The 17,515-nt window shown below is 32.0% G+C and overlaps 1 protein-coding gene across 2 annotated transcripts; it reads left to right on the top strand.

Annotated features, from left to right (window-relative positions):
* The first annotated feature begins 13,532 nt into the window (after window positions 1-13,532).
* On the top strand, window positions 13,533-16,592 carry LOC112280809 (uric acid degradation bifunctional protein TTL). Of its 2 annotated transcripts, none has more exons than XM_024516661.3 (6): window positions 13,533-13,934; window positions 14,393-14,481; window positions 14,828-14,885; window positions 15,232-15,333; window positions 15,620-15,725; window positions 15,899-16,592. In XM_024516661.3, exons 1-6 carry the CDS (start codon window positions 13,809-13,811, stop codon window positions 16,372-16,374), a joined length of 957 nt encoding a protein of 318 aa, XP_024372429.1. In that variant the 5' UTR covers window positions 13,533-13,808; the 3' UTR covers window positions 16,375-16,592. The 2 variants fall into 2 exon arrangements, with proteins under 2 accessions (XP_024372429.1, XP_024372427.1); XM_024516659.3 differs by having other exon boundaries at window positions 13,610-13,934; window positions 14,801-14,885.
* The last annotated feature ends 923 nt before the right edge of the window (window positions 16,593-17,515 follow it).

Below are 17,515 nucleotides of genomic sequence, written 5' to 3'. Positions count from 1 at the left end.
TCTCCGCAAAGGATGATTGAAGTGCATCATTTACAAATTATCAGCGGAACTGCTCTTTGTCTACTTCATCTATCTTAGCAACAGCCTAGTGGAATCACTAATTCACGCTACTTGAGAGCTGCCGTCATTGATTCAACAAAACCACAACCCATTGTATGCCGTGAGGTGCAAGGAATACAAGCAATGAACTGCAAAGGCGTGGTGAATCTAATAACAATGTGTGCCCTAGCTAGGTTATCATCTCAAGTCGCGAGGATGAGCTCAGATTGACAATAGAACCCCCATCTCTTGTAGGATTAGTAGAAAACCAAGGGTTGCTCATGCAGCAATCAATTGTAGTAGGGTTGTAGAAGTCCAAGCAAATTCTACTGTTGGAATATAAGCTTCACGCGACTGGATGATGGAACAATAAGTAGGCCGCACGACTCAATTCCTTTCGCACTACAGCACATGTTTACATTATCCTAGGCCGGTGCGCTTCTGTATTCTCACGCTTCAGTAGCCGCTCCAACTGCCTTGAAATCTCGGACCAGAGAAACGACAAAAAAAATAAAACCACGCCTTACACAACCACTTGTTGTCTATGTTGCACCAGCCAACTCCACTCAACGAGGGCTTTGCAACACCGCCGCAATCACCACCAGGGAGCAACAATGCCGCAAAAAAAATGCCAGCCCCAACCACAAGGCCTCGCCGTCAACACTATCGGTGTTGTAGAAACACAAGAGCGCCAACTAGGAAGATCCTACACGGACGATCAGAATCTTCGATCAGGTTCCATATAAAGAAGCTAGAGACCCTCTCATCGAAAATTGTAACAGTATGCCAGGAAGCAGATTTTGATCTACATACTACCAGATGCGGCTTCTCTTTGAATCAAAGCAATACCGCACAAGCGACTCCAAGACAAGAAGAAATGATGTCATGGCCTTGCCGCAATCCTTTCCTTGACAGCAAGTAGAGAACACACAATGTCGTTGGTGACCAGATTATAGTCTAGATGTACATCTAGCAACAACCATGCAACATCGAGCTCCTAGTACCATCGCAAGGCAGCCAAAGTCATATGCCATTGGAACCAGGACTACCCCGAATTCGGGGTCCTCCGAGAAATCCTTCCTGTATCCATCTAGCCGAAAAGATTATATTTTTCTTTACCTTGTTTTTTTCTCTTTTTTTTCTGTATTTTTTTGCTATTTTCTCTCTCTCTTCTTTTTTTCTATTTCTCCTCTCTTCCTTCTTCTTTTTCGTCTACTATATTTTTTTCTTTTCTTAATTTTTGATTTGCTCTTAACTAATAATTTTTTCTATATATATATATAGATATATATATATATATTTATAACTACTAATATTTTTTTTCTTTTGACAACAAGGATTAGCATTCTATTTTCTATTTTCTTTCAAAGCTCTACTACTAATTCACAAAATAATGATTTTAAGCACAATAAGTGATTTTTTTGTATTAAACACAAAAATGAGTCAATTTTGTTTTACACTTTATACTCCTTGCATCTATTTTCAAATGTTCTTGTTGAAAATATTTCACCATTTAATGTTTTTAACTATAAAAAGTTATTGTTAAAAACTTCCCAAATATAATAAGCATCTAATCAAAGAGCATCAAATTTTCTAAGATAATCTGTTTTCCTAGCATCTTGTAACAATACTAGCATTTCAAGTTGTAAGACTCTCTTCCTCTGTTTTTTTATTAAAATCAATTTCTTCCTTCTTTGAATTGCTTCTATATGTTGAGTTCCTATTCTTTGAATTTGATTAAGATTCTTCAATTATTCTAATCTATCCTTCAAAGATTTTTGAATAATTAATCTATCATCAATTGCTATTTTGAAAGAATTAACTTCAAATTCTATTGGTATCATAGCTTCTACTCCATATACTAAAGAAAATGTAGATTGTGCAATAAGGCCATAAAGCTTCTAGTAATTTTGTGTTCTAATTCTTCTTCGAATCTTGTACTATTTTTCTTAGAATATTATATAAGATTTGGTTCATACTTTTTGTATGACCATTAGTTTGAGGATGGTAAAGAATAATCATACAATAGTTTATATTAAACCTATTAGTCATCCCCTCTATCACATTATTCAAGAAGTATGTACTTAAATCATTAATTAATATTTTGAGACAACCAAATCGAGTAATAATTTTCTCATATATAAAATTAGCCCCATAGATATTATTCTTGGTTTATTTTATATAATGTTGGCAAGCGTCACATTATTTAATATAATCATGCATATCTTAAAACATGGTAGACCAATAATACTCTGCTCTCATTGTCTTTTTAGCCATCAATCTACCTAAGAAGTATCCCTCATATGGGCTATTATGGCATGTCATTAATTTGGCTAGTACTTCACCAACTACCACACATTGTTTAAGTAGAATATCTATTGCTTGATGATATAATTATTTTTTTATAATAGCAAAATAAATGCTATTAATTCTTGTCTTACATCATTCATATTTGGACAACTCTTTTGGAAATTTATTAAGATTTAAAAAATTTGCAATGTAGTTGTACCAAGTAAGATGGATAGAAATAATAAAAAAAATATTTATCTACTAAGTTGTCATTAATAGGAGTAGAACTTAATTGTCCTTCAAACCTTCAAAGGTGATTAGCTTGATTATGTAATTTCTTGGATTTATATTCTACCTTGTAGTCAAATTTTCCTAATAATAATATCCATTGAATTATACAACCACTCAAATTTGCCTTGTTTACTATGTATTTGATGGCCATATGGTCAACAAAAAAATACAAAGAAATTTAATAGAAATATGTCTAAATTACTTCACATAAAAGATAATAGTTAAGCATTTTCTTTTTGTAGTGCTATAATTTTTTTTGTCACATTTAATTTTTTGCAAGCAAAAGAAATGAGATAATCTTTATATCCACCTTTCTTTGATTGACATAATATATTATTAAGTACTACAAATGAAGCATCACAATAGATATAAAAAAGAAGATTCTAATTAGATAGTTTTAAGACTAGGTAGGAGCTTAATATTGTCTTTACTCAATCAAAAGCTTCTTAACACTCCTTTGTCCACTCAAATTTAACCAATTTCTTTTTAAAATTGATAATAGATAAGGTTTTTGTAGCATAGTCAAGAATTAGTTCTTGATACCACTCAAGATATCTTAAGTTCTTTTCTACTTTATTAAAACTTATAGGAGGTTGTATTTTAGCTATGGCCTTTACTTTTTTTTGAATTAGGTTCTCTTCCCTCTTTAAAAACCACATAATCTAATAAGACTTTATTTTGTATTGCCAAATATATTTTGTTGGAATTTAAAATAATTTTTATTTTTCTACACCTTTCTAAAGTCTCTTCTACATGTTCTAGATAGTCTTTGGCATTGAATTGGGTGTTATAATCATTTATGAATACCATCATAGATTTTTGCAACAAATCCAAAAAGGCAATGGTCATGATTCTTTAAAAGGAAGAAGAAACATTACAAAGCCCAAAAGGCATGACCAAAAAAATGAAAGTACCCTAAAGAGTGGTAAAACCCATTTTATAGAAATCTTCCAAGGCTATGGTAATTTGATTATAATCCAAATAACTATCCATAAATGTATAGGTTTTATATCCTATCCTTTCACTATTAATAAAAAGAAGGAAGAAATGGTCTTTTTGGATGTGCTTGTTGAGTTTTCTATAATCGATACACATTCTTACTTTACCATTCTTCTTCACAAGGACGATAGGAGAGATATAATTTTTTATTTCAATTGATTTAATAAAATCAGCTTGTAAAACTTTTTCAAACTCTTCTTTAATAATAAATTGGAGTTGAAGGTTTATACGTCTTTATTTTTGTCTAATTGCCTTAGTATTAGAAATAAGAAAAATATAGTGTTGAGCTACTTTAAGAGATATATCTTTCAAATCCTTATATGACCATGCTAAAATGTTTCAATATTTCATAATCAAATCAAGATATTTAGATACATCTTCTTGATTTAAATAAATTCTAATTTTAATGGTTTTAGACTCTTCTTCTATATGAAATATATCTATAAATTTTCGTTCAGATTTTCATATTAAAGATTGTCTTAAAGAGTTCTTAAATCAACCAATAGGTATAATAGGATAGTTGACAATTCTATTTCTAATAAAAAAAATTGATATAGTATTTTAAAATCTAAGAAGTGGAATTAAGTCATCATTTCTTTTAAGAACTATAATTTCTTCTTCTTTTAATGTTCCATCTATGTTAATGCTAAAGATTTGAATTTCTTCAATTTTTACAATCTTCAATATATCTTCTAAAAAATTAATTGATTCAAAATAATCAAAATTGGAGTCTAGATGATTCTTTAGCCATTGTTTAAATTCTCTATTATCCTCCCAATTATAAAGATTGGAACCTAAACATTCTATTTTCTTTGCACATTGATTAATCAAATTGACCATCTGTATTAGTTTGATTTCTAATTTAGATTGTTAGATTTTTTGAAGAATTAATTGATTTTTTTTTCTATAATCAAATACAAGTTGTATGGAGATTTTGATTCAATTTTTTTATGGACCAAAAATAATGTAAAGCTTGTCTCTTCTCTAATTGACTATCGCTTCTGAATGCCTCAATCATAGTCTATCAAGCAATAAGAAAAAAGAATTCCTTGACATATGCATCCAAATAATATGATATATTAAGGCATATTCTTTTCTTTCAATCTAAGACTTATAATTTTCTATTTGGCCTATTAAAAAAGATGGACTTTGATTTGTCATCTTAATAACAAAGAAAGACAAGCTAGTGACATTCAATCCTAATTTTTCCATAGTTTAGAAGGACATAATGTTCAAACTACTTTGATTCATTTATAATGGTATAGAATATTATCTTATCTACCATAGAAACCTTAAGTTTTATTGCTTTCACTTCACTTCATTTAAAAAACGAATCTATTTTTTTAGCATCTTAATCTTAGATTGTCTTTGAAATCTTATTGAAAAGTGATTTTTTAGTGTCTTTCTAACTATTGGAAAAATTTCCAATAATTGAACAAAAGTGATATTAGGCTTTGAATTATTAAGATCATTCCATAAGATATACTCTTATATATTGGATTCTTCTATATCCTTGTATTGAAGTATTTCACATATGAAAATTTTAAGATCTTCTCAACTATAGTTATCCAGATTAATACTTGGCTTATATTTAATTATAGGATTTTGAAATGATAATTCTTCTATTAAAGAATCAAATCTCATAGATTTGATAGTGTTATTTTGAGTTGCCTTGATTGTATCTCTTATGATTTATTCTAAATTCAAGAAGCAAGATGGACTCTCTAAAATATTATTCTCTTTTTCTTGATGGACAAGTAAGAATATTGCCTTTGATCTAGTCATTACTATTAAAACTAGTACCGTAAGTAAGTTCTTTTCTTTACATTGATTTTTTTTTAAAGGTTATTAAATTCAATTCTGAAAAAAAGACTTAATTGATACTAGGTTAAGTGGGATTTTGAATAGTTTCCAACTCTCTTATAGGTTGAGATACAAATCTCACATCTTGAGACCTTTGGCCATATTTTGGTTGATTAATAGGATTTTGACCTTGAAATTGACTTTAATTAGGATTTAAAGGAATAAATCTAGAGTTGGTTTGAAGCCCATCAAATGCATTCTAGCTTTGTATATTATTTTCATAGTCATAGTACAAGTTTGAAGGCCTTAGGATATATTTATTAGAAGTTGACTTATTCTTCTATAATTTCTGTATAATTGTCAATTTAAAGCTTTAATTGACTAAAAGCATGTTAGCAGCTACTAATTCTAAAGAAGGTTTTTTTTTTTAGAAAAAATATTCATAAAGAATAAATCTTATATTTCAATAAATATTAAATTTTTTCACAATCTAGCTACTATCAAAAGTAATCTATACTTATGGTAATGGAGCATGCACTAGAGATCAAGTGAAGGATGATTTTGCAACCATGCAATCAATATCTGAAGATTATAGATTTTGAAGGTGGTTGCATATAATGTTGTAATATTGAGAAAGGTCATATAGATCCATTATAAGAAGTAGTGATATTTATGCTTCCTTAGCATCTGTTAAGTGTTTTTTTTTAATGTCATTCCAATTTGTAGACCTTATGATTGAAGCATCTAATAGAATTCTAATTTTTTTTAATGTCATTTCAATTTATAGACCTTATGATTTGAAGGTAAAATTTAAAAAAATATTTTTAAGCATTGGTTTTTATGTCATTTGAGTCAATATAAATATTTTGAAGGATTTTCAAAGCTAGTGATGTCTTTGGTGGAATTAGGATTTAAGAAATAAAAATATATTCTCAAATTTGAGGATTTCTTGAGTTTTTTAGTATGTGTATGGATAAAATTCGGACTGTATATTAACGTGTTAGTTGTAAATATATATGTAAATTTTGAGGTCAATTAAATAGTTAGATTGAAGTATATAAGGGTTTTTGTAGGTTGATGTCTTAGAAATTAGAGTTTGAGGATGAATGAGTGTTTCTAAAATCTTTAGCAAGTTCTCAATTGAAGTATAATTTTTTTGTATAGATACTAGACTTGATTTCCAATATTTGGATAAAATTGAAGAGAAATTCCATGGTTTAAGGAAGAGATATTGGTGATAGAAATTCAGCATTCAAGTTAGAGTAGGAGGCCGCTCAATACTTGATTGGATTATCTTGTATTTCTCTCAATTGATAAGTGCAATTGATTTTATCTTCCTTGTACTTATTCTTAACTAAGATATTAAATTGTGTGTAGATTTTTGAGTTGATATCAATGATTTGATCATTAGTTATTGAGGTTCTATTCTATAATAGGATTTGTTAAGAATTTTTTTAAGATCTAGAATTTCATTAAGATTTGATTTAAAATTTGCCTACGGTTTGGTTAGGACTTAGGATTTGATCTAAGAATTGTTTAGGATTTAGGATTTAAGGCTTCATTAGGATTTTATTACGATTTGACCTAAGATTTGGTTAAGATTTAATTAAAATTATATTAAGATTCTATTTTTAGTATTTCTTTAGGATTCTTTATTATTTTTTTAAATTTATATTTTTTATATTTCTTAAAGATTATTATAATTTCTTTAAAGATTTGTTTTTACATTTCTTTAAGATTTTTTATTATTTTTCTTTGAAATTAAATCATGACTTCTTTGTATTTCTTTTGTGACTCTTTTTAAATTTATTTTGATAGGTTAAAGATTGATTGGATTTATTAAAGATTACTTTAAGTTTATTTAAGGCTCTATTAGACTTGGTAGAATTATTGTTGCATTTTTACTTACCTTCCCCAATTAAGTTTTCAAAGCATTTTTAAGCAAGAATACATGTAATACAATAATGGTGTGGTAGATCATGAGCAATAGCAACTTTATTATCAATGACTCTAATATACTCAAATTGACTAGCTTGGTGTGGATGTAGAGTTAGCTAGGAGCAATATATCTTTATATTAAAAGATTCTTACTGTTGAAGAGGTACAATAGTATTCAGTAGTAAAGCTTAAAGTATTTGTAAATTACATTGCTAGGAATTCATAAACAAGTGGCTCTAGAAGTGTCTTGAATTACCAAACAAACTTATAATTGGGATCTAGTTGAGTAGTGTTATAACTACTTTTAGTTTTTTTTTCTTTGTTGTTATTCTGATTTATAGGTTCTTATTTTAGTTCTTATTGAGATTAGATCCATTAATATTCTCTTTACCATCTACTATTGATTCAATCTACAATCTTAGATCATTTTTGGATCCACTAATAATTATGATTTCAAAATTGATTGAGTCATTTATAATTAAATAATTCATTAAGTAAGTAAATAATTATTATATAAGTAGTATAGTTGGTAATTACAAGCTTATTTGCGCCATCAATAGGGTAGTTTTGACCATCAATAAGAGAGTGTTTTGATCAAATGGACATTGGAGAGAAGACATCTCATTTATACTTTACAATTTTTTTGGTACTCAATGGTACTTGCAATCAGACCTCCTCTTCAAAGATGTTGCACCCAAGAGTTGTGAGTTTCTTATGGTATTCGTTCCTTGGATACTAGAGTGCTCAAGTTTTTTGTAGAAAATATCATTAAAATATTTATATATATATATATATATATATATATATATTTGAATCATCAACCAAAAATTGACTTGAATATAGTTGATGAATTAGGATTTGAATGGATGAATTTAAATCAAATAATGATGAAAAATTATAAATAAATATTGGTTAAGAATGTATGAATTTTTATTAACAGACCAAAATTTATTTATGGATAAAAATTTATTTTTAAATAAAAAAAATAGATTAATTTTTAGCCTTAGATGAATTCAATTATTGAAACTTAAATAAGATTTAAAAAATAAATAAATTATAAAAATAAAAATAATAATAAAATTATAAAAAAAAAAAAATCTTCAAGTGTATGATTCTTGAATTATTATTGTGGAATATATAAGTGATTAATAGAATTATTATGAACTAGAATAGACTCTCAACTAATCATAATTTATTTTAATTTAGAGAGTGCTACAAACAAATTATAAAGTATGTAATCTAAATCAAATACAAATGTATAATCAATACACTCTCAAGAAAAGATTAGAAATTCACAAAAAACTAAGTTAAGCTATCTATCACACCACAAAAAGAAAATCCAAGAGTATAAGTGTAAAAATAGAAAAAAACCTAAAGCTTATTAAATTGGCTAAATCACCATAGTCAAGTAAACTCTTACAATAAGTTCTTTTTCTCTTAAAATCACTCACAAGACTTGATTTGATAAGAATATCAAGTCAAGGATTTTTTTCCATTTAAGTATCTAAATTCTAATTGATATTAATAAAGTCAATTAATAAAAAAAAATCAATAGATAAAAAACCACTAATCAAACTTTATTACATACATTTGACAAAATTTGGCACCTGATGCCATAAGATGTGACATCAATATAAGTTTTGGCTTCAAGAGAAGAATGCCTTTATTTGTGATAAGATTTTTATTATTATACATAAGATCACACAAATATTGGATCTAATAGCTAAAATACTTTCTAAACTTAAATACTTTCAATAGCATTAAAGTAGCATCTATCAATCAATTAGTCAAGAAGAAAGTAAACAACTAATCACAATTGGAGAATTCTTCTCAAATTGTTGGAGTTTATCAATTAAGAAGTGTTAACCACATATGTAATGTAGTGCATCAACTTTGCCCTTCAATATGGCTACAAAAACTCAATCTTCTTAACATATTAATTATTTTAGATCTTAGTAAAAATTTAACCTAATTTTAATATAAATATTTTAATACCTATAGAATAAATTGACTTTGTATAATTATTGAAGTTTTATAACTATATCCATTATTAATAATAAAAATATAATGGTATTAATTAATATTTATATTTTTTGAGATTTTTTCACATATATATATATATATATATATATATATATATATATAAACATATATATTAGGCATGCTTTTAAATGTTTTAAAATGCAACATCTTAAATATTTTCTAAAAATTAAAAAAACCATAATGACTTGATTGCACTTTTTTTTCATCCAAATACAATTTCTTAAAATTATTTATTTATTAATTTATATCTCTTAATGGATTATAACATTTAATTTAAAATAGATTTAGGTCAGCTTTTGTAATTTTAATATTTTTATGGTTTCACTTAATATATGATCCAAAATAGTCGATTTGAATATTTCTACTATTAATCTTGTTCTAAGTATTTTTAGAAGTGTTATTTATCTTGTTAAAATGCTGGCACATTTGTTAATACCTTAAATTCTTTAAAAAAAACTAAATTAGAACACATTTGGATTAATAAAATTTATGTTTCAAATTCAATTATATATATATATATATATATATATATATATATATATGTATGTATGTATATTATTTTTTATATTAATTTAAAAAAAATGTGAAATAAGAAACTACTTGAAAGTTATTTAATATTATTATTATAAGTTTTTTATTGAAATAATCTTAATATTTAAAATTTATTAAATATATATTATTAATATTTATCTATTTTTCCTTAAAATAGATATTAAATTCATTAATCATTAATATTAATCTATTTTTTCTAAATATTTATTTTTAGGAAAATAGATCAATATTAATGATTAATAATTTTTTAGGAAAATGGATTGCCAGTAGTGGAGATGCAACCTAGGATAAAGTTTATTAAGACAAATTCCTATGATGAATACGTTTTTTGTCAGCTAATATTAGATGATGATCCAATGGGAGTAGCCCTTGTTGTCAAAGAAAAAATGCTTTATTAATTAATAGTTCTTAATATATGTATATATAATAATAAAAAATAAATATAAATTAGAAGCAAATAAAGTAGTAGGAAAAGAAAAAATATGTAGTGGAAGAAAGAAAAATCAAAAAGTATGAGAAGAAGAAAAGGAAGAGAAGAAAAGAATAGAAAAAATAAATAAATAAATAAATAAATAAAAGAAGAGAAGATGATGACAAGGGGGAGGGGCTGCACCTGATCTACGGTTTCCTCTTTGCCAATAGGAGTCTGGGCAGCCCCAGACCCTGTCCCTTCTTGTTTTGGTTTATTTGTTCGTTAATGAGTTTCGAGCTCCGATCACTCCAGAATTCTTCCTAGAAGTGTTTCTTTTGAGAAGCAGCTACGGTGCTCTTTGCTCGTTGAGCATTTCGGATGTGTCGTGAGATTTCTTCTTGTTTAATGTTGTTTGGTAACAAAGGTGTTGGCGCTGGAGGTGCTGACATTCAAGAGCGGGAGGTGCCCTCTCTTGTTCAACGTAGTGCTTGTTTGACATAGTGCTGGTCTCAATTCGATGGAAGCACGGCCGAGTTGCGGTATATGTGTGGTTTTTGTTCATCTTCTGTGGTTTTTTATTGTCGTTGACGACGACATTGCGGTGATTGCAAAGGATCAGTTTTCTTCAACTGCCCTCGATCTTGTGCTGGAGGGTGTTGGTGAAGTTGGTAAGCTGAACAAGGCGTGTGGAAGGAATTGGTATTGCGACCAGAATTTATCGGCTACACTACTATCAAGCTTTCTTATTTTGTCTTCCCTCACTCTTAATTCCTGCAAGGAAAAGATCCAGATAAAGTTTTTTTCTTCTTCTTCTTCCTTGATCTCTATTCCGTCGGGGGCAGTGTTGTTACAATTTAGTGCAATTCCAGTGGCAATTTGTTCCATGGTGGAAATGGTGCAATGGTGGATTACGAGTAGAGTTCTTGGTCAAGTGGAGGTGTAATCTAAGGTTTTTTTCCCTCGTGGAGTTGCCCTGTAGTTCGACTTTCTGAAGACTGCCAGAAGTGTGATACCTTGGTGCGGTTTCTTCTTCCTTAGGAATGTGGTAAATGCAACGGTGCTGCGGAGGCACAGATTGTTCTGGCTATTTGTTGAATGTTGCGGTGGAGCGTCGACAATCTGCTCTTGTTGCTGCGAGGTCGAGGAATTCGGCAATTCTCGTCATTTATCTGGAGGTTGATGCTGGAGCCGTAGACCAGTGCAACAGTCCTGTCCAACTTGCTTCACGCGGCTATTTCTTCTTGGTTATTTACAGAAGACTAATCTTGGAGCGCATGAAGTTGGATCTAGATAAAATCTTCAGTTCAAAAGAGAAGAGCTCGTACTTTTGTGGACAAGAATCCGGGGAGCTCAACGTTTTTTTTCTCTTTTTTTTTTCCTTTGGCTCCAGCTACGGAGTTGTTAGGCACCAACTCTCGGTCCATTTTTCCAGCTCTAGTTCCAATTGGTTAATGCTTGGCCTTGCCCCTCTAAGTTGTTGTAATTTGACTAGTCAACGTTGAGCTCATGTTGAAGGTGATTCTAAGTAAGGAGGTTTGAGCGAGCGTATGAAGGCCGAACAACACATTGATTGAGTAGGATAGAGTCTCGTTTGCAGCAAAACTGGACATCTTTGCGAAGGGCAGCAACGGCAAGCTAGAAACTAGTTCTAATCAAGAAGTGGCAGAACCCACAATCTGAAAGCGGGTGTTCTCTACAATTCCATGGGAAAGGGTGTAAGCTGTGATCGACAACAATTGTGTCCAGTTTCCACCTAATCGAGTGCTGAAGGTGTGATACCAAGGGTCAACATCGGCTTGGAGTGAATCCACTTGCGGCGAACTTATTGCGTCATTTCGTATTGATTGCGTTACTAAGATTAGGCAACCTTAAGCAGACAATCGAGGCGCATTGAGTAAGCTCTTCTTTTAAAAGTTAATATAGGATTCATAGTCACGAATAAGTGCATGGTAGCATTGGATAGGCATGTATGCAATTGTCAGGAAGTAAGTTCTGCTGTTGAGATCAACAGTATCATCCTCCAATATTGGTGGTCAACCTACACTTTGGCGCACACTGGGCAGCCAGCAACTTTGTTAGCCTCTTGCATGGTTCCTCAACGTCTTGCAATCCATCTTGGAGGCAGCTCATTGCTCGGCTTTAAATTGTAGAGGCTTAAGAAGTGAGCACCATCGATCAACAAGCACAAAACTGCAGCAGCTGCTCCAACTTATTGTCAACGTAATTGGTGAGTATTTCCACAATAGGTGAAGTAGATTAGTTTGGATGTAGTAAGGTTAGGTTGCAAGAATTAAGATTTTGGATGGATGAGTATTTGGATGAGATTTAATTCAAGGATGAATTGTCATTTGAGGATGAAAACTTATTCAATCATGAATTTTTGTTGATGGATTAATTATAATTAAAATAAAATAAAATAAAATGACTAAATAAAAAATTAAATTAAGAATTAAGAAAAGGAATTCTTTGGCATGTATTTTGTGAATAAATTGCTATTATAAGAGTGAATTAAGGATAGAGGTTTTGCTTAATAACTTGGGTGTTTTAAGAAGATTAAAGAATGATTTAATTAGGATTTAAATAAGAATTATAACTTATAAAACTTGCATAGTTAATTCACTTGTTGTGAACTAGAATAAACTTCCAATTATTAGGGGTTTATTATAGCTCTCACCTTTGCAAAATCACCCTTAAATTTACATTTGATAGATAAATGTCAATTGATATTGTTATCCACATGTAACATAAGGCAACAAGTTTTGCATCTATTCTCTCTACATGCATGGATAGAATCAATCTTTGCATTGTTATATCAAAATTTTACTTGTAAGGATAAACACTAGATTGTCAAATAAGAGAGAGCTTTATGTATAACAATATTTTGGATTTGAGCATAATAAATGATAAAAGGTTTTTTTTTGTTTTTAAACCATTATTTACCACATAGACTACACCATTTTGAGATTCAATATCTTCCCTTGGAGTCAATATCATCATCACTCATACTATCAAGAAAAACAAATATACCACAAAAGTTTATACCTGCGTGAAGGCTTGATGTGATGAACATCTACTACTGATCCATCAAAAGTGGGTATGAGAGTTGGGTAGTATTCTCCCTAACCCCGAAGAATGGAATTGAGGTAGGGTAAGCAGCACCCGTGTGGAAAGGGATATTCCTGATTCCTTTGGGCGTCAGGGACATTCGGACTTGTCAGATTATTCCTCTCCATCTTCAATCTTAATCAAGCATGGGAATATAGAATTTTTGGGTTGTGCTCAAGGGTACAGGAGGAATTTGTATCAGGGAGCCATGCGCTTTGATTAGGTGTTGTGCTTTAAGCTTGTGTCTTCACATCGATTGCATCTCGCGGTGCCGCGCAGGGGAACAAGACGAGAGAGAGAAAGCTCACATTTGTTGCGTTGGTAGGGAGGATTCACGATGACTGAAGCAGGGTTTTTGGGGTGTTGTGGAAGCACCCGATTTGCTCGAGAGATGGCGCTGAGGGCCCCGTTTTCTTCTTTGGATCTCGCTGTGGAGGCAGCACGAGATATCTGGTGGAACAAGGTGATCTCTTGCATTCGAACTTGTAGCTCATTGCATGCCAATTTTGCGAATACCACGTACATTATTGGTGCTGAGCGAGGAGTTTGAATTGGTGGATTTTTTTATTATTATTATTTTATTCTAACTATATGAAATTGCATGATACTGTCTAAGAGGTTGTGGGTGGGCGAAGCTACGTCTTATTATGGGATCACATAGCCGCTTCTCAATCCAGTGACATTGTGGGGTTATCCTAGAATCTTGTTACGAGAGCCACATGTTCAGAGTGTTCCGTTCTGTAATCCTGTATCCTGCTATGAGAAAACGTCCTCTTCAACGAGAGTGGAAACGCTCAGTGACTTCAGGCCTTGAATTGCCCCGCTGCCACCGGGTTACAGTTAAGCATTTAGTGCATTAGGTAAGACTCATTACCCCTTAGTTGCAAGTCGATTAAAGGTCACGAAGGGATCGGATGCCAGGTGGACGTTCAAGGATGGTTGGAAGCATTTGCAGCACATCCTCGTATTGGCGATATAGAATCATTGCGCACCAAGTTCGCATCGGAGAGGTATGCAAGAGTGTCACCTTCTTTGTTGATTTCCGCAGCAACAATCGTTGAAAAAAGAAGGATAATTGCATGTCTTTCACATTATGTACTTCATTGAATTAGGTGGAAACTGTAAGAATTGGAAGACATGTTCAACATTGCCAAACCTAGCATTATGATATTCCCAATCCCTTTGTCAAGAATACTTCAGAAACTCGTGGACTGCGAGCCAGTAGTTTGGAATGACCATGTTGGAACATATTTGAAGCTAGAAGCGTGGTATAGACAAGGTTGCTAGTTAGTAAATGCTTTAGCATTCACTCATGTGTTGGATATTCAGATTCTGTGGTGAAAATTCCATATTCAGATTCTGTTCGGGAGAGCAAGAGGCGGCACTCAGTAGCGCCAACGAGCACACTTTGCAGGTACTTTCTTTCAATCATCAATCGAGGTACTGAGCTCAGTTTTCATCAAAAAGTCAAGAAGCAATGTAAACTTGAAGTTGCCCTGCGCATGAAAGATTTTCGAGATGTAAAAACTTAATCTTCTAGTATCTCTTCGCTTCCATCGTTTATTGCCGTCTTTCGCTCATCCTCAATTGACCCACATGTAAAAAGAAGCAGGCATTCAAGTTTTGTAGAAGTGCTAATCATATACATTACTGATGCGCAGATTTGTGTGTGCATGGTAGCGCTTGATTTCTCTAATATCTACTGCTGTTTATCATTAGACCTTAAACCTCATCCTTCATTTTCTGTGACCTAAGTACAGGAGCTGGCCGATTGGAACCGCAAATATGAAGGAAAGTTTGGACATGTTTTTCTTATCTGTGCATCAGGCAAAAGCAGCAGCGAAATCTTAGCGGCGCTGAAGGTGACATCTAAGACTAATGACTAGGCTACTTGTACTATTGGGTTGTGGGTTTAAAATTGATTTGGTTGACTGTACGTGTCATCGAAGCGTTCCTGCGATACGATGGTCTTCATCATTGAATTGAATTTTAAATGCGTTGCTGCCCTGACGATAAGTGCATGAAGTTGACCTGTTCGAAATACTGTGGATCACATCTAGTTGAAATTAGCTTTTCTTAGCTAGTACTGTACTGCAATGCCACATTTTGTCAACGGGGAGTCTCATCCTTATTTGGTGTGTTTGGCAGGAACGATCTACCAATCGACCAATTGAAGAGCTTCAAAATGCAGCTTCTGAGCAGCAGAAAATCACGGAGCTGCGTCTTGCAAAGCTCATGTCGAGTGGCTTTAACAGTATGCATTTCTACTGTATTCACCTGCTATAGTGTACTATTTAAGCTAAATGTACATGATTATCTGAAATCGTTCAGGTCGGAGTCAGCAAACGGGTATCCATATCAAGTATGAAAGATATCTCAAGTTGATACTACGTTTATGCTGCTCACATCGTTTATCTTTGGCTCCAGGCTCTGGTGGTGACACTCAAGCTGTAGGTCCGCTAACCAACGTCCCCAAAGCTGCTGTCCTATCAGCACCCACCCCAAGCACCGCCCCAGCTTCCAACCTCCGTCCTCCCATAACAACTCATGTGCTTGATGTTGCGCTCGGAAAACCCGGCAGTAATATAGATGTCTCACTCCACTTTTTGACGGAGAATTCCATTGCTGAAGGTGACCAGGGCTCCTGGACACTCGTAGGAAATTCGCAAACAGACAACGATGGTCGATCTGGGCCTCTAATGCAACCGTCGAACTATCTACAACCTGGAACTTACCGAATAACCTTCAACACCGGGGCATACTTGGCGAGACTACATGGAAATAGTGGGTTTTACCCTTGTGCTAATGTGGTGTTCAAAGTCCGTCCTTCGCAATGTGCTGAGCATTTCCACATACCGCTCCTGCTGGCGCCATATTCCTATTCCACATATCGAGGTAGCTAGACACACAAGCTTGGGATTCGCTTGGCGCTGGAAGAAACTTAAGAAACATTGGTTTGGCCATTATTTCAAACTTCGGTTGCATAATTAAGGTTAATGTTGCGGATGGAAGTTTAGCAATGTCGATGCCAGGATCAATAGTGTGTTGGTCTGGATGACCACGAGTTCAGTAGAATAATATGTGTACCTGTTCATATAGCCAATCATAACATATTTGTTGATCTTGTAGCGTTGTGGAGTCGTGTTACCAGCTCATTTTGTCACTAGTCTTCTGCAATGGAGAGTTCCATGCACCTTTCACAAGATGCATTCTCCTACTTCATTTGCAGCTCAATTCAATGATTTGGGTCTATAGGTGCTCTGTTCTCAAGCAACTCTTGATCAAATATTGACAAGTTAATCAAAGGAGAGGGATCAAACTTGTCGAAGTTGCTTAGCAGAACCTCGAACTTCTACAAGTTTGTGCTTGGACAGAGCAAAAGATCTCACACTTGGACTAATTTTTATTGAGATGGAGGTTATGATTCGCTTTCCGATAGAAAGCTAATCCCAATCCTTATATCCCAATTACAGTTACTCGGAAATTTACTTTTGAATACATTCTTAATCATGCATGTTTTACTATTCAAGTTTGGATCTTTACCATTGTTGAAACTTCCTGATTTTTGTGTTATTTTTAAAATATGATTAGTAACAAATACAATTATCTTCTAGGGCTAGAATTTGAAAAAAAACAAATGCATATATATATATATATATATATACATATTTATTCATTGATATTTAAATATATCTTTACACAAAAAATAAATATTTTTTTGGCAACAATGTATAAATATAGTAAATAGCAATTCCATGCCATTCTACTAAATGGCATAGTAACATAGTACAACTTCTTTTACTTAAAAAATATACTCAATTACTAGATGTGTAATAAAAAATTCTATGCAATTTTCATTGCATGTACATTGTGTATTGCATGACTATCTTAAAATATCACTCAATTTACCAAGAGAATAAGAAAGATTATGAATTAATGAATATGATTTGTAGAACTTTGGTGATGTAAGAAGTTCTTTTAAAAGCTTTGAGAGTATTCTTGATAATTAAACAGGATATTCACTACAAGCAACAAAGTTTTCAA

Source organism: Physcomitrium patens, chromosome 4 (genome assembly GCF_059467195.1).
Source record: "Physcomitrium patens ecotype Gransden chromosome 4, ASM5946719v1, whole genome shotgun sequence".
Lineage (NCBI taxonomy): Eukaryota > Viridiplantae > Streptophyta > Bryopsida > Funariales > Funariaceae > Physcomitrium > Physcomitrium patens.
Note: the sequence above shows the minus strand (reverse complement) of the source record. Positions and strands in the feature narration are given on the sequence as shown.